This window comes from Sprattus sprattus (assembly GCF_963457725.1).
Source record: "Sprattus sprattus genome assembly, chromosome: 2".
In the NCBI taxonomy this organism is placed as follows: domain Eukaryota; kingdom Metazoa; phylum Chordata; class Actinopteri; order Clupeiformes; family Clupeidae; genus Sprattus; species Sprattus sprattus.
This window is the reverse complement of record NC_137921.1, coordinates 10,845,435-10,867,650: the sequence shown is the minus strand read 5'-3', so window position 1 is coordinate 10,867,650 and position 22,216 is coordinate 10,845,435. Positions and strand designations below refer to the sequence as shown.

General features: G+C 43.2%; 1 protein-coding gene across 2 annotated transcripts; it reads right to left on the bottom strand.

The window, feature by feature from the left end:
* Positions 1 to 15,898: 15,898 nt before the first annotated feature.
* On the bottom strand, positions 15,899 to 21,807 carry cbx5 (chromobox homolog 5 (HP1 alpha homolog, Drosophila)). Of its 2 annotated transcripts, none has more exons than XM_080860746.1 (6): positions 21,712 to 21,807; positions 19,954 to 20,055; positions 19,670 to 19,864; positions 19,334 to 19,556; positions 18,376 to 18,476; positions 15,899 to 17,378 (listed from the first exon to the last, which is right to left on the bottom strand). In XM_080860746.1, exons 3-6 carry the CDS (start codon positions 19,807 to 19,809, stop codon positions 17,237 to 17,239), a joined length of 606 nt encoding a protein of 201 aa, XP_080716872.1. In that variant the 5' UTR covers positions 19,810 to 19,864; positions 19,954 to 20,055; positions 21,712 to 21,807; the 3' UTR covers positions 15,899 to 17,236. The 2 variants fall into 2 exon arrangements, with proteins under 2 accessions (XP_080716872.1, XP_080716871.1); XM_080860745.1 differs by having other exon boundaries at positions 19,670 to 19,861.
* Between the last annotated feature and the right edge of the window lie 409 nt (positions 21,808 to 22,216).

Genomic DNA, 22,216 nt, shown 5'->3' with positions numbered 1-22,216 from the left:
GGCCGTGGTGTTTGTTTTCACAGGGGTCTGTAAACAGGACTGATATGGGACGGGTTTCCTTTCACTAACCCCCCCAAAAACACCCCCCTCCCCTCCCTGCCCATTCCCTCCACCGCCATGCTCCCCGCAACTCCTCCACCTCCTTCACCTCCTCCTCCTTCTCCCCCACTTATTCCCGCTCTTTGTTGAGTCTGCGTTTTTGAGCCCCAGGAAATCTCCCCAGAGAGAGGAGGGGGACATTATTTACACCTTCTTCCCCGAGAGGGCTGCACAGCCCCCCTGCACAAAGAGGCTGAAAAGGGGGAGAGGGAGTGTGAACCGGAGGAGGGAAGGGGGGAACAAGAGCGTGCTATTTGTTGACAAACAGGACTGGAGAGGGGTGCAGGAAAAAAAGCAACTGTTATACTGAGTCTGCAGGAAAGTAAAATGCAAGGTCTGGCAAATGTGTTGCATGTGGAAAAAGAAGCACATGGCATTTGAGAGCGTGAGGGGTGGAGGCACCGCAAGGCTTTGAGAGAGACCAAAGGTACAGGTCTTCACCAAGGCAATGGGCAGTCTCCTATCTCATTCTATCCCTCCACTCAGTCTCGCTCACCTTCTCCGTTAACTCACTGAAGGTCCACACAGTCAGAGACCAAAGGTACAGGTCTTCATCAAGGGAATGGGCAGTCTCCTTCTCATTCTATCCCTCCACTCAGTCTCGCTCACCTTCTCCGTTGTAACTCACTGAAGGTCCACACAGTCCCCCCTGCCTAGGAGAACACAAGCAGCTCCCCTCTAGTTCTCTAGCTGTCACCTGAGCCCAGGATCCTTACAGAGAGACACACAAAGCGGTGATGTGAGCAAAGTGCACCACAGCATCACCATAGGCAACAACAATGCGACAACAACAGTGACAAGCCCAGGTGAGTGTGTAATGTGACCTGCACAGGCCTCTGTCTATCCCATGGGAACCGGGGGGGGGGGGGGGGGGGGGTGGGGGAGGGGAGGGCCTCCCCCATACAGTGTCATATCTGAACACGTCCCTGAGCGCCCGCTGCGTGTGAGTCACCGGCGTGGTGAATGGAGCCGGGCTGGCGAGCGCTGCGGGCCACTAAACCCACACCGCCGTCTGGAATGGCTTAACACGCAGCCCCTAAGTGCTGGGGGATGGTTTAGGGTTTCACCCGTGCACAGGGGCTGTCGTATCCACTTTGGCCCAATTAATCTACTTGAGTGCCCACATGGCAGACGCTGAAGCGGAGCAGGTGAGGCTGCTCTACTAGATGCCAGTTTTTAAGGCCCTCGCTCCGCCACGCTTTATACCCCTAGGAGGCAGGGAGCATGGCGTTAGAGGTGCCCGCATCGGGGAGTGGAGTCAGAGAAGCGGGCGTCCGGCGGCTTGTCCAGGCTGGACAAACCAGTCCGATGACAGAGTTTATCCTAACTTACGCAGGAGGATGATACTTTGTGAGCACACACAGGCTCTCGAACATGCGGTGTTTCACATGTTTATGGGACTCGCCTTGGCCTAGTCTGATTTACGGGGGAGTAAACGATTTAGGCTGTGAGTCTCGCACTGACACCTAAACACCTGACAAGCCCCCCCCCTCCTATAAATAAGGCTGGTGAGAGGCTCCTGGGTAATTTACACCTGCACCGTCTCTTAAACTAACATGTAACAGATCTCTATATATCTCATCACCACAGAGAGAATGCATACCCCACCCTATATCAGGATGGACAAGTGGAATGGGTATGTCTGTGTGTGTGTGTGTGTGTGTGTGTGTGTGTGTGTGTGTGTGTGTGTGTGTGTCTGTGTGTGTGTGTGTGTGTGTGTGTGTGTGTGTGTGTGTGTGTGTGTGTGTGTGTGTGTGTGTGTGTGTGTGTGTGTGTGTGTTTGTGTGACAGTGCTGAAGTGTGTGTGAGTGAGAGTGTGTGCACACAGTATATGCAAGATGTATACATTTGTTGGTATGTTTTTGGGGGATGGTGTGTCAAAGTGTGCGTGAGAGAAAAGGGGAAGAAAGAAACAAAGAGAGCCAGCACTAGATCAAAGTGCTCTGCTGGAGGGCTGACGCTGATACTGCAGGCTCTTTGAGTGAGGCAGCGCTGAGGCTTATCTTACGCTGCCGCAGAGGAGACCAGGCCTGAGGCGCGCCCCAAAAGCCCCGCTCAGCGCCGGCAGGCACCGGAGATCAAGGTAGCGGCTAAGCCACTCCGCACCACCAGCGCCATAAATCGACCCCCCCGCCCATCTCTCTTTCCCTTTCACTGGCCCAGACCTACCTTTGTCCAGTAAATGTGATTTATGGATAGAGATCACGAGTGCCTCAGTCATCTCTCTCTCTCTCTCTCTCTCTCTCTCTCTCTCTCACTATCCTATTCCACTATCCACTATTTCCTCATGTCTATCCGTGAGAAGAGGAGGAGAGGGGAGGACAGGGGAGGAAGAGGGAAAATCTGTTCACGTGCATCCGTGAGAAGATGAAAACCATGCATGCACCTTGAGATTCTCATATGAGACGTGGCACACTCATCTAAAACATACACAGCCCTCTGGGCCAGAACTCTTCAGCCGAAGTGTAAGCGTGTATACAGAGCGCGCTGAAACGAGAGGGCCCGAGGATAAAGACGGCCAGTGTAGCTTTTCATTCCGATGTAAAATCAACAGCCGCTTCACAACAGCAAGACGTGGCCATTAATTTCGGCTTGAAAAACATTCCAGGAGAGGAGTGCTGTGTGTGGAAAATAAATGTGGTTTTGCCATGGGCTAGTGCCACCTTGAGGTTAGAAACAATATTGCTACAATCCATCAGAGATCCAGCATCACTCAGGTCCCAGTTAATGTAGGTTGTGGAAAAAGCACCATACATTTTCCATACATTAACGCACAAACCATGCATTATTTAGCTATTGCAATTATAGTGTTACATTTGAGAAAAACAGGTTTAATTATTAAAGATTATTTAGTTGGACAACAAGAAGCATGATTTTAACCATCCTGTGAATATATATACTATTTACCCGTTGTTCCTCTATTTTAATCAAATTGCTGAATTTGTTCAGATTTCTTCTTCCCTAACAAAATATCTGACACTACCTGCTGATAAACCCTCCCACCTACAGACCTATGTGTGTGTGTGTGTGTGTCAGTATTGTGTGTCTATGTATACTGTAATATATATTTTTAGCTATACTGTCTACACACTGTGTCTATGTACTGTTATCTACTTTGTTCACTGGACTATACTGTAAGTAAACTGGGCTGGACTATAAGTAGGTTTTTCTACTCAAACACTGCAGTTTTGCTCCATGACAGAGCAAGGCCCAACACCTCTCAAACTTAGCGTGAGCCTTTCCCAGCTCTGTAAGGTTAACTGTTCAGATCCATTTGCACATCATAAACACAGACGTTGTGCTTGGGCTCTTTGACCTTGGGTGCTAACACTTTGAGAAAAAGAGTGTGGCGTTTTTTCTCATTACTCCACAAGAGCCCGGCCAGTCTTAATTGCTTCCTGTGGAAATAGAAAGGCAAGCTCAGGGGCACCAGAGCAGTGTACCTCAGACTGGGTCTGGCGTGCCCCCCTCCCGCACCACCCACTGGGTTCTGGAGCACAGTCAACACTGGGTGGAGCGCTGGATAGCGCAGTAGGCCCCGACCGTCTCGCAAACCACTCCGCTAGCCGTCTTCTGATCCTCTCCAGTATAAACTATCTCTCTCTTTATCTCTCTATTTGGCTGGGGCTACACCATCTGATGTCCGATCCAAAACAAACAGAACTCTCCCAGCTGTGTAAGCATGTGACGTGAAGAGGGGAGGGAGGCTGTGAGCCGCCTCCTCTGCAAACACGGAACCTCCAGATGAATCTGAGCATTCCATCAGATAATCGCATTAGGAAACAGCTGCCTACAGAGAAGCACGTTGGGAATGCAGTGGCGGGTTGGCCTTTTGATTTTGGAAGGCCCCTCTCAATCAAAATGTGCAAAAGCATAATCACAGAACTATCAAGGCCTTTCATTTGCTTTCTGTCCACTTTCAAATGTGGAGGGGAAAAGGAATAACTCCCAGTTGATGACATTTTCCTTGATAAAAAGAAACAACCTGAAGATGTAAATGCGTAATAGATCACAAAAATCACATGCTTGCTGGATCAAAACAAAATGGCTTTCAAAAGGAATGTAATGAATGGGACCAGATGAACTTGGTTGAATTTGTTATGCTATTATGCTGGTGCCTCAGTATGTATCAACTGAACAGGGTTGAGATTGTGTTTCTCTTCTCTTCTCTTCTTTACAGCAAACAGTGTTTTTCCGGTTCAACTGTAACCTGGTACCCAAACAGGAAATGTTTACTTATTCAAATTGATCTACTGATCAAATTGCTTTGCCACTGACTCATGAAACCAATGCACTTTTTGTTCTTCACTTCATTTGAATCACCATTATAGTCAAATAATATGCATCAGTCATAGGTTGGTCAAATGTGATGCCACAATGAATGGAAAGTGTTGCCAAAATGAATACATTGAACGTTTTGCCAGTTTAAACACTTGTGAGTGAGTGTGAGTGTATCATTCACAGATGGCACCAGGGCCAATAACAACCTCAATTTTCCTGAAAAACGAAATAAAAACTTGCAGCTCCCTTGAGTTTCCTGAAGTTGTTAAGGCAGACATTAAATTATCTAAAATGTCCCCTCACATAGCTTGTTTTGACAACATGACTGCTTTAGTAAAATGCTTGTGTTGTTGAGCTCTCTCATTCATTCATTTATTCATTCATTCATTCCTTCATTAATTTATTCATTGGCATGCATGTATTCATCTCAGCTGTCTACGGTCTACAGGGAGGTGGAAAAGGTGAAGGTAGGTAGTCAGCACTCAGCATTCATTCCTCACTGAACACAGAAAACTCAGCATAGATGTTCCAGCCTAAGTTGTCCTCAGTGCGCTCCTGTGTGGCTTCTGTAGATGGTGGCGCATTACATGGAGTTACATACCATCCTCTGTTCCCTGAAGATGGAGAAGGCACATCACTCCTCTCATCTGGCTTCACTTCCACCAGCTGTCAGGTGGGGCATGAACATCAATGATTGCTTTATTACTTGCTGCCACTTGCTATTTTTAAGAGCATATGGCCTAAAAAGGTAGAAAGAGTAGACAAACCTCTTGTGTTTCCTCAGTGTATAATAGCTTAACTCAGTTTAAAATTCCCCCTGGAGTAGTGACCCTGTCCTGGCATGTCACATCGTTGCAAGAACTACGTCCCTGGTATGTGGTGCACAGTCTGTTTAATGTTAGCACAGCCTTTATGAATACCGTAATGTATACATTCATGACCCAATAAAATGCATATAAAACAGGATATTGTATTTTTTATATTTGCACTTGTGAATGGCTTTGGACTTTTGAGATATTTATCTGAGGTATTGGCTGTGTATTTGTTTTTATATGCAGGTATTGTAACCATGAGATAACCTCAATTTTCTTTGAAGAAAATAAGGTGTTCATGATTACAGTAACGTGCATGAAGTGCTCAAAATTCTATTATCATGCTCTGCTGCACCTTGACGCCCCCTGGTGACCTAAAATGGAAGCGTAGCTTGTGTACCACGAAAGAAAAATAGAAAAAAAATGTATTTAATTAATTGCAGCAACTGTAATCTAATTTTTTCATCATTCTTAACGTTATTGTAATCCAATATGGAAAATATTTGTATTTATATATAATTTCTATTAATGTAATTCCTGAGACCAATGTTGATATTTTCAAATGCCCAGCTAATCTATTACATTAATTTAGGCCTACTCAATCAACATGAGAAACAGATTATATTTTCAGAAAAAAATGGTTGGCAAACTGTGAATTGAGATGATACTGGGAGTGCTGTAGATCTATTGCTGTTTTTCTTTATTTGAAAATCTGTCTGTAAATATGTAGTTCTCTTTCATTCAGAAGACAATTTGACACCTCCAGTTCAATGCATTCCCTGCCCTGGAGGGTAAAGAAACACTCATATATCATCATCAGGATTTGGCAGAAGATATGAAAACTACCACACACATGTTTCAACAACTAGCTGAGTTCCAGAGTGGTTAGGGAAAAAATGGCAAGTGTGTGTGTGTGTGTCTCTGTGTGCGCGAGTTGTGACAGTGGAGTTTGGCACTACATGATTGGCCCTGATGATATTTTGATGGTTACAAATGGATTCTGGAGAGGTACTGCAGAAGTAGAAGTGTCAAATGTCTCAAAACTGTCCACACCCTCCGCCAGTAACACCGCCATGGTTACTGGCTCATTACACTGTGTCACTCTTCTTAATCTTAAATCTTAAATGTGAACCTCAACATGGCCAAGGAAATGAACAATGCAGTAGAATGTCTTAGAATAACTCCCCAGCGCCCTCATGTGGTCACAGATGAATCCCCTCAATGGAACAGCTTTACCTTCAACAGCAATCAATTTCCAGTTCTTGTGGTCGGAACACAGAAAAAAAGGGTTGTGTGCATACTTGGAGCTACTACGAAAACGTACTTGAAAGATGGATTGAGTATTGAATATGGAAGACTGTATTAGAGCCACCATTTTATCTTTTATTCTCTTGTGACATTGTGTCAGCAGCTTTAGGAAGAAGTACACAAAGTGAGGAGACCACAGAACTGAATGAATTTGGAAGCTTGCCAGCCTCCCCTTGGGGATTCAAACGAGAAAGCAATTGCTTTGTTTTTGTACCCATCAGTGAACCACAGGTATATATACCCATCATATGTGTATGTCACATTTCACATGAGAATTGATATAACATTCACCCGCTTTGTGGAGTTCTGCACTTCAGACATTTTTTGGTTATCTTGTTTGTGACCTATACCTTAATGAAACTCGACAAAGCTACTTTACCCACCCGCATGAAAATGGCAGTATTGATTATGGTGTTTCCCTTGCGGAATACGAATGAGAGCCAGACGCCGGCGGCCAGGCAGGTCAGCGACCTCTCCCTTCGGCAGGCCATAAAAGTCCAACAGAAGGCTGAGTCGGCCGTGTACAGCCCCTCTGGGAGAGCCGCAATGGGAAGAGCAGGAACACATGGCTGCCTGGCCAAAAAGTGTCTCAGCAAACAGCTCATACACAAACCTTACCTCAGCCCGGCGCTGTGTGCGCGCGCCTTGGGAAAAAAAGAAGGTGCTCTGTGAATCATCGTTAAGCTGGAGTAACACAGTTATGTTAGGACATGTGTAAGCATAAAAACACAGCAGTAGAAAAAAAGTTGTGAATTCACACATCATAAGAGAGGCATGCATTTGAGGATAATTTACTGCAGACAAGAGACTCCTACAGTCTCCAATCAGTCTTTGTTGGGAGCTCATTACTACTTGTAGAGTCGACACTGGCTTCCCTCCCACTGGTGATGCAGCTGCTCAGGCTGCTGTTGCTGCTGTTGTTGTGATGGAGCGACACCACAGCAGCCAAGCCAGTCTACATAACATCTCTTGGAAGGGCTGCTGTAGCCTCTTCCAAAGAAGTGTCTGAAGAAGAGAAAAACAACAAGGAAATATTATTTAAAGCAACACATTCACAATCTGCAGGGTGACAGATTGGTGTGTTGTACGCTGCAGTTTGTTTAGAAGTGGCCAGGGGGCAGTAGAGAGGAGAGGGTGGACAGGGCAGGGTGGGGCTCACTGAACAAGCTGCTGCTGCTGTGGGTTTTTCAGTGCAGTTTAACTGAAATAATTTCACCTTAAAATCTCGCAGAAAATCCTCACGCTCAGGACAGGACGCTTTCAACCATTCATGCATCATTTTTGACATGATGTAATTAGTGCAATATGAAATATTAATCAGCCACGGTACATTTGATTTGCGAAGAAAATCAATCATCTTCAGTATTCATCGTCTTGTTTCTGAATTGTGCGTTAATTGTGCGTTATTTTCACTTAATCATTCAGATCAAGTTTCTGGCTTTGCAACAACGCCTGTTAAGAACCAGAGGTTCAGTCCTGACATGGAGTGCTGTGAAATGAATGTGGGCTGCAGGCTGGCTCGTGATTGGCTCCTCAGAAAGTGTGCCTCCAGGCCCCTGCTGTGATAGGAGGACAGGAGGCCCGCTGGGGCCCACCTGGATTTATGCGGGGGGAAAGCAGCGCAGCAGGTGCTGGATGCTTCACAGGCAGCGACTCTGGAGCTACGAGCGAGTAGTGAGGGGGCAGAACCAGACCCTTAGCACCCCACTACCACCCCTCCACCCCCTCCCCAAACCCTCGCCCCTCTCGGCCTGTTTCCTGGCACTCTTTTCCACCGCAACGTCTCGCTGTGCTCCTGAGACTTTGGATGGTGCCTATAGGAAACAGATGAGCCAGGGCCTCGCTGACCTCCCCGTCGCCACGGCAACACATCTGACATACATTTTCACGTAGTTTGAAGTTCCCCTTAAAAGGCAGTCATTTGGAGCTCCCCGTAACACGCTCTTGCAAAGCCTGCGCTTAGTTCCCAGTCTGAACACACATGTTTTGTGAGTGCATTTTCCCCCCAGCACAAAACAGAATAACTTAAAAGTAATGCAGATGGATTTACAACCTTTTCCTCTTACTTTTCTTCTACAGCCATTTTAGATCCAACATCATGGATGGAATATTTTCTGAACTGCAAAAGAGTCTCTGTTCAACATTCAGCGACTTTCCCACCGAAATGAAGTGTGGTGGAATGTGAGAGAGGTCTCCTGCCTGTTTGCGGTTCCTGTAGCTTGCGTCTGCCCTGCTTGCATATTCACCCATATCTCTTCTCATGAGCACTGAAATGACAGATATATGTAGAAACTGTAGCTGGCCCTCGGGCTGGGAGGGATTCTGTGTAGTATCAGAGCATTCATGTTCTCTCTCCACTTTCACTGCAGACTAAAATGAACCAGGTGGCGACACGCAACGTGATCAAGAAGGTCAGGAATAGTAGCATGCAATCTGGAGAACCTTGTTAAACACCCATCTCTTCCTCCTTCAAGTTTCCTGTGATAAAGTCGACGCTATGTTATATAACGGCCCATTAAACATTTCAGACAAAGTTATCTGATGTCTCATCCTGATTTTGAATGACCTGAGAAGTATGTGCACATGAAAGAGCAAGGGCGAGAAAGAGACCAACAAAAAAGGGTTAGTGTGAGAGAGAAATACACAGTGGCATGAATGCAAGAGAGACAGCCTGAAATCATGAGGGATCTAAACGGAACGGTGCATCCCTGCTGGAGAGGCCATCTGCTTGCTCCGACTCCTCAGATCCTCTCACGTTTCCCAGATTTCAGGACGGATTCCTGTGATACAGCCCCCATTTATTTCCATCCCTCTGAGGACTGCCGGCAAGTGTGAGCTGGAGACCCTTAGGCCCCCGGGCCCAGAGGTGTGCTTCTGAGGGCCGAACACCCCACTGCGGCGGGCTTTTCTCACCTCGCCCGAATTAGATATCAAAGGCACACCAGGACATGGAAACCAGATTCCCAATCTCGATTGACATCTGTGAATAATTCTCCAGAGTGATTCCGTTTGATTCTGACCCTGTTTAGACATTCAGCTCAGATGCTATCTATGCAATGCTTTCAGATTTGTCTACCATTTCACAGTTTCTAAATGCTTTAGAACTAATCCAGTTTCTGTCCAATCAATTCTTTATAGAGCCCAATCACAAAGGCTGCAATATTTTACATGAAAGAGATTCCCGTGCCAAAAGCCAGAGGGATTTCACTGGTACTCACGCAACAGTAATCCCTCACCAAAACCTCATGTTCACCCAAACTCAGTATAAGTCATCTCGCCTTTGGACTCCATAATTGAGCTGTAGACAGTAAGGTTTGGTTTGATACATTGGACAGATGTGTCCGACCAATTGTTGCCAATAGATCCACACATACACACTCTCTCTCTCTCTCTCTCTCTCTCTCTCTCTCTCTCTCTCTCTCTCTCTCTCTCTCTCTCTCCACAAAACACACAGAAAATGTATTTACCAGCTGGATCAACAGTCCAATCTCTCTGATTCAAAGCATATAACAGCTGCTCCAACACGGTACTAGCACATTCCGTAAGTCTGAGTTTTTTTTTTGGGTGCCCTGTGCTGGGTATTTTGTCACTTGCTGGAGGTGGTGGTGTCGGTATGGGGACTGGGGCCATTGGACGTGTCTGCCCTAAATGTGACAGGATTAGCACTCGAAACCCTATCCAACTTTTGGCACAAAAGGGCGCCGATAAGTCCCAATCATAAACTGTGGAAGAGCTGGACACAAGGAGACTACAGCGACCCCAATAACACAGACTGGTTCCCTGAACCCAGTGGGGAAGATGGGTTGAGTGGAAAGGTGACGTTGAGGGACAAGGCAGGTAAGCACCTCTGACTGACCTTCAACCTTCTAGTCTTCTTCTACTAGTAGTAGCACCATGTGTGGCCCAGCAGAATCCACTGTAATCATTGTCTACAGAATTATGCTACACAGAATCCACTGATATTATTCTCTACAGATTTTTGCGGCACAGATTCCAAATTCAAGGAGAATTTCTGCTTTGCTATACCTCTATTCATTGCATCTAGCCTGAAACCAGCTCTTCCACATTTTGTTACACTAAACTTTAACACAGTGCTGCTGAAAACCAATTTTTTTTGTGTGTGTATGTGTGTGTGTGTGTGTGTGTGTGTGTGTGTGTGTGTGTGTGTGTGTGTGTGTGTGTGTGTGTGTGTGTGTGTGTTTGTTTGAATCGAAGTAATGAAGTAATGAATATGGCAGAGGGACAACTGTCAGTGGAGGGCCATAGCAACAGTCACACTTGCCTGTGTAATTTCACAGTGCGGGCCTCTGCTCAGCCCTCTGGCATGTGGGACCGGCGGCTCACTGCAGCTCAAGCAGAACGCCTTTCCCAATGTCTGCCCGCTGCTGAGAGGAGAGGCCATGAAACAGAGGAGAAGTGCTAGGGCTCCAAGTGAGTGAAAATTCAGTTGACACAATCCATACTTCATCCAAATGATTGCACTGACCTACACACCTTATTTATGTGTATTGTAAAGATGAATAATGCAACTGTGTAGAATCGTATGGTACACAGGGTGAAATAAACCATACAGAACACATGCCAGAAAGTAAATTCAATATTAATTGTGTTTCTAAAAGTGTATCCTGTATAAAAATGTTTCAAAACTTGAGATTGGGTATGCGAGTTTTAAGGGGAAGTTGGCTGTGTTGATAGCATAATTAAAACGCATCCTTATTTTCCCATCGGTCATTCCTCAAAAGACTAGTGAGAATTATAATGCCATTACTGAGGCCCCTAAGAACTTTTATCTCGAGTAAACAACTAGGGGAACACTGCAATGTGCATATTAATTGAAATGCATTGGCCAATAGCCTGCATAATGCTTTTAATCTTTTTCGTCTCTCGACACACCAATAAATTAATTTATGGTTTAATTACAGTAGGAGCCCAGAATTATGGAAGAGCACAAATCACCCGTCATTAACAGATGGCAGACAAATGGTACCAGGTAATTAAAATATAGATTGGGATCAATATCTTGAAGTCCCAACAGATTATGCAAAGTGTGTCACAAGAGTACGATTAATTTTCATCTGGAGATGCTTTTAAAACGGATCCTTGTTAAAACTGTGCTATCATTTTATGGTCTTCTCGAGTACTTTTCAACCTCAAAATAATCTGAGGGTTGTGGACAAGTGCAAATCTGAACTCCCAGTAGAAAGGATTATGGGAAATGGACAATAGAACGATTGAATGAAATCATCATTAATTACATTGCTTGTTTGATAACATCTATCTATCTCCTAAACCCCAGGACCAAATTATTACATTAAAGATTTGCTCTGAGTTCCTTTAGTCAGGCTCGGAGTCAATTCCACAGACTAATTTTATCTGCCACTGCCCTGAGCAAGACTGACTGGAGCCTTAACAGAGAGTTCATTGATTCCTCAGAAGCTTCAAGGGTAATTACAAGCTTTCCATTGACCCCCCTAGTGGTGTTTTCCGAGTGAAAATGCATTCGATACCATTATCTGAACAGCCTCTGTCTCTCTCACTCTTTCTCTCTCTCTCTCTCACTCACTCACACAAACACACAACAACCTGCCACACTCCAGGTCTCCAGGCAGGGCCCACCCTCCTTTTGCATTTAACACTTGCCTGGTTAAAAATTATATTGGCTCATAGAGGGCAAGCATTAGCATTTGCATTTTATTGGAGGCACCGAGATTTAAAGCAGGGATATATCAGCTCTGAGCAGACAGAATTAGTTAACAATGCATTATCTGCCTTTATGGCCACCATAACTCTCTCGCTCGACCACGGGAGGAGATGAGAACAGAGGGATGAGGAGGTGCGGGGTGGGGTGTGGGGAGACACCGGCGAGCTCACCGTAGGGAGGCGGGGGGAGATGCGGAGTGAGGTAAGGTGGGTTTCTGCCCGTGCCACCGTTAGCGCCAGTATAGGGCCAGGACATTTTAATGTTACTGCACTATCGCCGCTGCACAGATAAGGCGTCCGGTGTGAAAACGCCACTGATGTCATCAAGCCGTCCTGATGCAGAACAGTTTGAAGGCACCCGCGTGAACACACATACTCTTATGAAAAGGCAACACCAAAAGGATCATACATTCAACTCACTTTAGTCAATTTCCTGATTGTAACGCTCAAAACTAGACATACTGCATAGCAGTGAGTAATTTGACTGCCATATTAAATGAGACAATGAGCAAAAATTAAATGAAACTAGGAAATAAGAACAGAAACAAAACAGTTAACTAGGAAAACCTAGGATACAAAAATATAAAGACAGATTAATGTACATGTGTGTGTGAGTGTGTTTAAGAGTGTGTGTGTTATTTAACACTGTAAAGACTGACACATCCAATAAGAAAAATTAATTTTCCTTTTGACAAAATATAAAATTGACATTACTTTTAAAATCATATTTGATACACCTGGCTTCGGGAGGGGGTCCTGAGTCAATACACAAAGTTCTGTGTCGTCAAAGAGTTGCTGAGATATGATCAGCTAAAGATAAATTACCCTTGCTGTATCATATTTCATACTTGATATATTTACCATAAATACCTGCTGTATCATATTTGATACATACAAAAGGATTTTACTGTAAAATAAAGTATGACATTCGAAGTTGCCCTAACACAGTATATATATATATATATATAAAATATACAATAGTATATTTAATTATATACAATTTCCAATTCACACATGTATTAGCTGCTGAATTTTGATTGACAGATGAGTAAGCCAAATGGAACTTTATGAGATGTGAGCAAATGTAGCCAGTATAGGCGTACCATATTTCCAAGTTTTATTCTAGTAGTTCCTGAGATATTGAATTGTGTCAGTATGCAGCCAAGTATAAGCATCAATAGCACAATAGCAAAATGTTACCACAGACACAGATTACAGTAGGTGCACATTTTCCAACATATGAGAGGTAACAATTACATTATTATAGATTGAAATCCCTGATCCCAGAGAAATCTGTACTCACCTACGGGCCTTGCGCTCACTAACAACATTCCTCATGTCCAAATGCCTGGATCTGCTGTTCACTCTTGAGAGTGAAGTCAATTTTATAGTCTTCTTGTTCCATGCTGTTCCTGATGTAAGACTTCATCAGCTTGAACCTAGCAGTCCTCATTCTGTTCTCTGTTTTCCTTCCTCGTTTCAACGCCACTTTCTTTTTTGGTTTGGGCTTATTATTTATGCTGCTAACTTACTTATTACTTATGCTGCTAAAAGGTTGATAAAAAAATGTATGTCACGATGCAGGCTTACGACGTCCTTCCTAATTTATGAGAAGAAAACAACCAAATTAAATAAGTGGTGGGTAGAAGTTTGTATTTTAACACACTGTGAAGTTCTGGAACATTACAATAAGGACAAGTGAAAAAACACATGTTTTGACTCAAAACTGTAGGTGTAGGCTAATATACAAGGTGGTAAGGTGATATATCTATCACAATTGCAGAGAGGCTAATGGTAGTGATATCGTTGAATGTTTACTTTGAAGACTGTGTGAAGCATTGAGTGTGCGAGGTGGCCCACCTACAGTTGTAGACATTTCAGGCGCTTTCCTACATGGGCCCCCCAATAGCCTCTGGGGCCCGGTCAAAGCATGTAATATTTTTTTGTTGCTTAACATATAATTTCATAAGCCTATTGATTTCCACCCATTTTCTGAAAACTGTGTGTTGTAATATGAGCAACAAAGGAACATTTTTTTTTTGCTTCCTTAGAAGTAGGCCATTATGCCCATATAAACCGTGTCCAAAGGTTTACTTATGAGGATTACAAGAGCTGTATTATTTTCCCAACTTAAACTGGCATCGTTAAGAGATATGCGATGGAAAGTGGTTTAATTTCAGACATACCTATTCTGGCTTTTGCAGCATTAGTGTACCTTTGTGTAAACCTGTATTTTGGGGAATAGGCTAATTATGAGGTTTAATGTTGTTTGGCTCTGCATTTGCCATCTACCTAAATTGGTAAAACCTTTAGTCATGTGGGCCGTATTAGTAACGTAGGTTAGGCTACAATAATTGTGAGTTTAATACATTACAGCTCTAAATTAATGCTGTTTCTTATGGTATGGGGAAGCAATTACGCTGCACATACATCCTGTGTGTGTTGAAACTATAGGCCTACACTACTGGTTACGCTGCGCTGCTGCCACAGCAGTCTCTGAGCACTAATGCTGCAGCTTTACAGTGCCCCCTATGTCTTCTGTGTCCATTTGTGTTTATGGGCTAAGGGACAACTTATTCCCTCTGGACCTCATTTGTCGAAAGTTTAAGTTCTAAACTCATTTGCAGGGTTGTGTGAGTCAGGATTCTGCTCTTAGCACACACACTCACCTTTAGGGCTAACCTGCATTTCAGATTTCCCGCGCTGCTCGCTTCTTAGGAATAATTAAGGCCTAGCTGCAAACTCTCTTCCAAACACTCACAAATAGTATGGTACCTCTGCGTTTCATGGCCGTGATGACAGGCATTGGCTACACACTTATGGAAACGGTAGCGCCTACACAAGCATGCGCGTGCTACACGGTTTGTCTGCAACACTGCCCAGGCTTGTAAAGCATGGGTCCCCTCCACTGCCTCTGCCAGGGCCTAGCCGTCCCCAGGGCTGCAAATTTACTGGCGACCTTTGCATTCCATTTGCAGCGCTGCCTCCTCTTCTTTGTTTCTCCCCTTCCTTGGGGAAAATTCCACTACTAGGGAGGTAGCCAAGCAACAAAGCATGTGCCTGCATGCAGTGTAGACGTCGGGCACTGCGGCGGCAACCTACCACCAATTATTGGGATGTGTAACTTCGGACTAGTGGAGCATGGCCCAGCCGTTCTCTTTACATGTCAGATGTGATGTAAGTACTACTGCAAAAAATGTCTTCATCTGTAACTCTCCCATTAAGCATATGTGTGATAACTAAAACATCTAATTTTGTGAGACAGCTAAAGCAAAATAACTTTCCAAATAGGCTCATATACAGTCGACACCTGTCAATACCAACACACCCCACAAAATATGGTAGGCTTTCTACCGGCCTCAGCATCAGGGTACGCTGGATGTTGTGGCTTGAGGGTGAATTCATTTTAACCGATGCCACCTGCTGGTGTCACAGTGGTATTGCCCTGTTTAACTTCTCAAGAGTAAATACATTTCTACTTAAAGCTAGAGCAGTCATAGGAAACTCATAGGGCCATCAAACTACATTGGAAAAACGAATTTCATGCACTTACACTTATGTACGGTTGAAAATTAAGTTTACTAGAATATTCTACAAGACATACAAAAGGTGACTGTACCAAGCATTCAACATGACAAAACACTTAAATGAACACACTGATTGAAATAAATGACAAAGTAATGGATCAGAAGGAGGGAGGGAGGATGTAACCATTTAAGAGCAAAAAGAACAAAAAGGCAATTAAAAAATTTAAACAAATCCCCACTGTTGTAACTGGTTAAAACAAAACACCTTGCAACCAGACACTGCATCATTTTCACACCTGAATTAAACGGAGGATTTAAACTGAGAGAATACAGGCTTCCCACTCCTCAAAAGTTACTGGTTAGGTACAGCCATTGTGTTGTCTTCCACCACTGGGTGGAGATGTGGGACCAGACTGGCACTGAGCTGAGAGGAAAGAACGTTGCCTGGCTTCTCCTGGGGGGTTAGGATGGGGAATAGGAGGGGGGATTGTCAAACAGTCCAACAGGTTACTGGCGTGTCCATGTGTTGGCGACATACTGTGCTTTGGTGATGAAAGTGCTTGTGAATGAGATTGACTCTTGGTCAAATTGTAACACTGCAGGCAGTAATACACATGTCTAAATTGAGGCCTCAGGGAAGAAAAAAAAAATAGTAATTGAGGGCAAGAATACAAATGTATGTTACACACCTGTGCCTTCGACTGCATGAGAGAAATTAGGGTTGCAACCTCCTTTGATTTAACAAGTTACAAATAGTAGGTCAATTAAAAAAGAAAATTCATAAATTGTGACAAGAACTACACATTTCGTTATACCTTTACCAAAAACGGTAGAGAAAACAAGTATAAAATGCTGCCACAAACCTCCCATTCTTCTCCATTCATATAGACCAGGGGTTCTCAATCCTACTCCTGGCACCTCTCTGCCCTGCATGTTTTTCTATCCATCCCTGTACCAAGTCCATCAGATTAATCATGATCGTCATAATACCTTTGATCAGCTCCAAACACCTAATTTAGCTTATCAACAGACCACTGATCAGTTCTTTCATGTATGCAGAGAAAGGAATGGTGCCGAGCAGAGGGGGCCAGAAAGCCAGATTGTGAACCACTGACATAGAAAATGTACAATACTACCATCCAGAGAGGACTTGGGCTCTCTTAAACCACCACAATTACAGTGAATTTTACACAAGCAAGAGTACTAACAAACATAAGCATGATAGAAGCGTGAAATTCGTAACAAAGGCAAATAAAAATCACATTCCTTCCATCCAAAATCCAAGTGTGACATCACCGTTGTGGACTGTTCAGTTGGATGTGGAGTTGAAGGTTTTTTGCTGCCAGACAGGGGCCTGTGCCCTCACCTGGCAAGCCTGGTTCTTTTGTGGTTTACCTGTTCTTTGTTTAAAAAAAAAAAAATCTCAAAGTTGAGAATCGGTGATGCGTGGAGGGGAATATGAGGGTGCATGTGTGACTGTCATTAGATGTGGGGGGGGTAGCCCACTTCTCACGCCTCCACTACGCTCTTTTCCTTTTTGTCGCCGTCCTCATGCCAGGTGAGACGTTCCTCGTAGAAGGCAATGACTATCTGTGGGCACTTGTTATTGGCTTCTTTCGCAAGCACCAGGTCCGCCTCGTCAGAGTCCTTCCTGCAAATCAGAGATAGAAAGATTTTATGATATTCTGATGCAAAGTAGAAGCTTTCTTGTACTAAAAAAAAGCTAAATTATTTTAGGGCAACAATGTGTAAGGATGTTTTAGCTTAAGTGTGTAGGCTTTGCCTTAGACCTTACAATTGCTGGGACAGTTTTCATATTGCCAAGGTGTGTAAATATTCATGAAGGTCATTAACATTCAAATGCCAAAAAAGTGGGTGGCACTGGTGTAAATGGGCCTTTACTGCTGGTAGGACACTTTTTTTTGTACTATTGTACTGCCCGTCCCCCCCAAGTTAAGAACCAATTGCTTACGATTAATTGTGATGTACTGCATATTCCGACAACATGCTGCATTAGTTGGTGAGAATTAGTTTCACAGCATTTTCACTCTTTCTGTACTCTTCGGTACAATCTTCAAATTTATTTTGATAGCATATGGTCATGTGAAGGACAGATTAACAACTGTGCCTTACCCACTAGCGATCCAGGATATGCCCTATTTAGTTATGAGTAACGGGCCGGTACACCATGCAACAATGGAAGAAAAGCTTTCACACACATGACATTGCCAGTTAAACTGCACAAAAGACACCATCTAGTGTGTTGGCAAGATTCTATCAGTGTCAGCTTGGCTGTTGGTGGTGTTTGCATACCTTTTAGGTAGTTAGCGTACTAGTTTTGGAACAGAATTCCATATTGCTGCTTTAATCTTGTTGCCAACTAGTATGTTCAGTGTGCATCTCATTTATAATAGTAAAGAACTCACTAAATGATGAACACCTGAACACTAATGTTGTGATCGATTGTGGTCCATTGCTTTTCCTTCCCATCCCTTAATTAAAGACTTCTCAGCTGATGGTGCGGTGCTGAACTGGGCGTAGGTTCACACTTTGGCCTCTGCCCAGCCGTTGAGAGAGATCAGCATTTGCTTTTTTCATGTTAATTTTTTAAGGGGTCTGCATTATTCTGGGCTGAATGAGATTCTCACCATTTCATGAGGAACATCAGGTCTCCACATGAGTCTGTGGCTCCAATGATCTTCTCTGGTTCCAGGCCCCGCTCAAATCCCCTCGCTACCAGGATCGCCTCCTACAAATAATGGGAAAGGAAAATAAATAAATATGTTAAGGTATCATCTTTTTCTTTATACATACCTAGAATAAAACTTGTTCACAAGTTAACTTAAAGGGAAAGAAGGGAAAAGGAAATACTCCAGACAGCAAACCTTTTATGACACACATTCTGAGAGATACCAGACAAAATACATTTGCTTGCCACAAAGAAATCACTGTGCTGCATAAGTGTTTGACACAATCAGTGAACATAAAGCCGATCAATCAAACTGATCAGCTCACAATAACAGTATAAACACATGGACTTTACAGTTTCACTGAGGGCCATTCAAGATCTGATTTTTACTCAAAGTTACATTATTCTTGCTCTGTTTAAGCTGCAGTTTTTTTATTAGTTTCAATAAACTGCTCGAAACAGAACGTTAATAGATAGCGTGTGCAAGAATATCCAGCAAGTCATAATGCAGTCCCAAAACACATCTTTAAATGTTGTCACATGAACAGTCATTGCAATGACACATCATTGAAGGAATATAGAAGCACCCCATTTCAAAGATTGATTAATGCGTTCCCAGTTCTCATTGAACCCCTTTGTCCTAAAACTCTAAAGGCACTAATATACTAAGACGTGTCAGACAGAGGACTGTCAGGCCCACAACATAAAACACGGCAAGAACGGAACCTTTTTGGATACAGGATTGCATTCTCTATGCAGAGGATGAAGAGAATGGACAATGTAGAGATATAAAACATCCAATCAACCAAGGAAAACAAACAAACATACAAATAAACAAACAAACAGACAGATAGGCCACTTGACTGACACAATACAGCATGCACATTCCATCTGCATTTCGTCTTTGACCATCTCACCTCTTTTTTCCGTTTGGTTTTACTGCCTCCTTCCTCATCATCTTCTGTGGAGCTTCTCTTGGTGGTGCTGCTGCTGCCGTCCTTGGGCCGTGCTGAAGAGCTTGTGTTGGAGGATTTTCCACTACTGCTCGGGGGGGTGCTTCCCTTTTTGTAAGTCTTCAGGAACTCAGCAATGAGGTCCGGACAGTCCAGGTTCTTCTCCGGCTCCCATGTGTTGTGCTTCCTATTTGAATGATCAACATGTCAGACTCAAGAGATGGTGAACTACTGACTGCATAGCACTGCAAAAAAAAAAAAAAACATTTGTTTCAAATATACAAAAGAATCAAAACTTACTCTGTGAAGCCTTTCCATTTCAGGAAAAATTCAACACGGCCCTTCACCACCCGTCTGTCTATAACCTTCTCAACCACATACTCTTCCTCTTCCGACGACTCGGACGAGTTCCCCTCACGTGACTGGTCCTTCTTCCCCATTACTAAACCTTTGAAAAGTTTGAAAATTCCTTACCCAATGAGAGAGGATTTTCTGCTGAGGAGAGGGAAAGAAAAAATATACCACATGAAATTGGCAACACGGAAAGTATTATTAGTTTATATACATAAGCTTTGATTACACACCTCCTGAGCGTTCGTAACTGTAGATGAAAGTAATAATCTGGTGTAGGCAGGTAGTGGAGATGTCACTGTGACCGATGCAAAGAACTGCACTTCCACCTCCCCCTGTCATCAAAACAAAAGATTCATGATAAGACCATGACATCTCAAAGATCACTCCACAATCTGCTGTAAAAAAGTATATAAATATGGATATGAAACAACTCGTCAATAAATGACCAAACGGGTCAAGAAGTACTGATCACACAGCTGTGCAAAGAAAGCAAATGTGAGTCCTATAAATGGGACCATTATTAAATATAATGCAAATGGGCTTTTACATTCTAGAACATACTAACCAGAATATGTATACTGGAAAGTAAGACGGTCTAACTGCTAAGGTCTATGCTAACTGCTCTCGAGCCACTAGAGAAATAAGGTACTGGTCAGACAAGAGTGTGTCTTCAGCTAGAAGCAATAAGGTATGTTACAAGGGGTCATCTACAATAACTTCCCACTGCGCCAGGAGAGGAGACTTAATTCAATTTAGATTTTATTTGCACATTAATAGCAATATCTTGCCTAAAGGTTAAATTCTATATTCATTTCACTTAGTATAGTAGTACATATAAATCTCTCTCAAATTCACTGCAAGATGCCTATGTTAGATACTTTGAGGAAAAGCGTCTGATGGTATATAGTAATTTTGTGTTCTTTCTTTTTAACTACAGCATAGTGTGTATTTTTGCGAGTTATGCATGTTTTCAGTCATTTGTGTGACTTGCTGCTGTTACACTGAAATTTCTCTTTGAGGATAAAGTATCTATTCATCTATCTAGGTCTACCCTGTCCAACTAAACTAAGACCGCCCTGGTCTGTCAGGTTAAGTTGACAAACTTAAAATTACAGTAAGCACACTTCTTGAAACAACAAGGTAATATTAACATGAGCACATCATTTTTGGAGCATGTATTCTTTCTCGTACACTTCTGGAACACCTTCGCCAAGACCAATAAGCAAACTTAAGCGAAGATGCTTATACAGCCAGGTTATTTCTAACGGTTGTTTAAAACTGCATCTGATCTGAGCACCAAACAACATGGCACATGGCGCTTATAATGATACAAATGCGAAAAGCAATCTTTCTACGAAGACATTTGAGGTTTTTTTTTATTGGATTCTACTGAACAGTCGTTAGCAATCATAGCTACCTTTCTAGCCTTATCAACATGGGGAATATCATCAATGCACGACAACATTAACGACCACATCCGCTACACACTTAGCAGTGTACGTTGCTAACGTGTATTATAAGCACACATCAGACAGTGAAATTGCATAGTAGAATAATCTATCAGTCTTATAAACAGCGAACTATTAGCTAGCTAGCTATCAATCTAGCACGTCAGCTAGGCTTGTTTTGTTTCCGCGAAACACTGCTAACAGTGTGACTAGCAAGGCAGCTAAAATCAGTTAGCTTGCTAGCCACTTATAGCTGATGGAAAGAACTGACACCTTAATTATCCAGCGTCTCTTTCCTACGTTTACATTTCCACACTGCTCCGTACACATTCCTTTCTCAGTCGTAAGGAAGCTATGACAGCCAGACAAGTTATTTGATTTGAAGTTACATCATGCCACTTGATTCTAAGGTCTGCCTGCTTAACTAATGTTAGTTATCAAGTCGGGGTTTAATCCAAGGTTGGTTAACTAGCTAACTATACTTTATGCCATTCCAAGAATTGTGAAAGAAATGCATCAGGGAACGTAGAGTACACTCACCGCACAGTTTTCCACGAATAAGGACCAAACTACACCAACCGCGAGGCTAGTCAGCTAAAAAGAAATTAGGCTTCATCCGTAGTTCCTCCTCTCAATACGCAGCTGCAGATGTGCTTGAGCGCGCCAAAATACACAATGGCTGCCATACGCACGCATGCGTATGTACCGTTTATCAAAACGATCTACATGATTCTCGATTGAACTACATATAATTTAGAACGTTATCGTTGAATTTAGACGTACAAAGTGTACATTTTTAATTTATTTTAATATACCTGGTGTGAATTAGCAGAATCTGAGGGCCTGAAGGATGATTCAATAGAGTGCTTTGCGAAATGTATTTATCATAGTCACAAATGCGTAACACGTATGTTAATGTTTTTGTTTTAATCTAGGTTGATACAATCAACACTGTAACATGTACAGTCGAACTGTTGCACCGTCAAAAATGTAACTATTTTCTTAAATATTGTAGCTAACTGAAATGCACACCATTCTTTCGCTC

Bases quoted from the DNA above. Each gene is read 5' to 3' on its own strand.
- cbx5 (XM_080860746.1), bottom strand. From the start codon at position 19,809: ATGGGGAAGAAGGACCAGTCACGTGAGGGGAACTCGTCCGAGTCGTCG. The intron at 19,557-19,669 runs GTAAGTTTTGAT...TCATTCAAATAG, and splicing joins AAATGGAAAGGCTTCACAGA to GAAGCACAACACATGGGAGC. The intron at 18,477-19,333 runs GTGAGATGGTCA...CATTATTTGTAG, and splicing joins AAACCAAACGGAAAAAAGAG to GAGGCGATCCTGGTAGCGAG.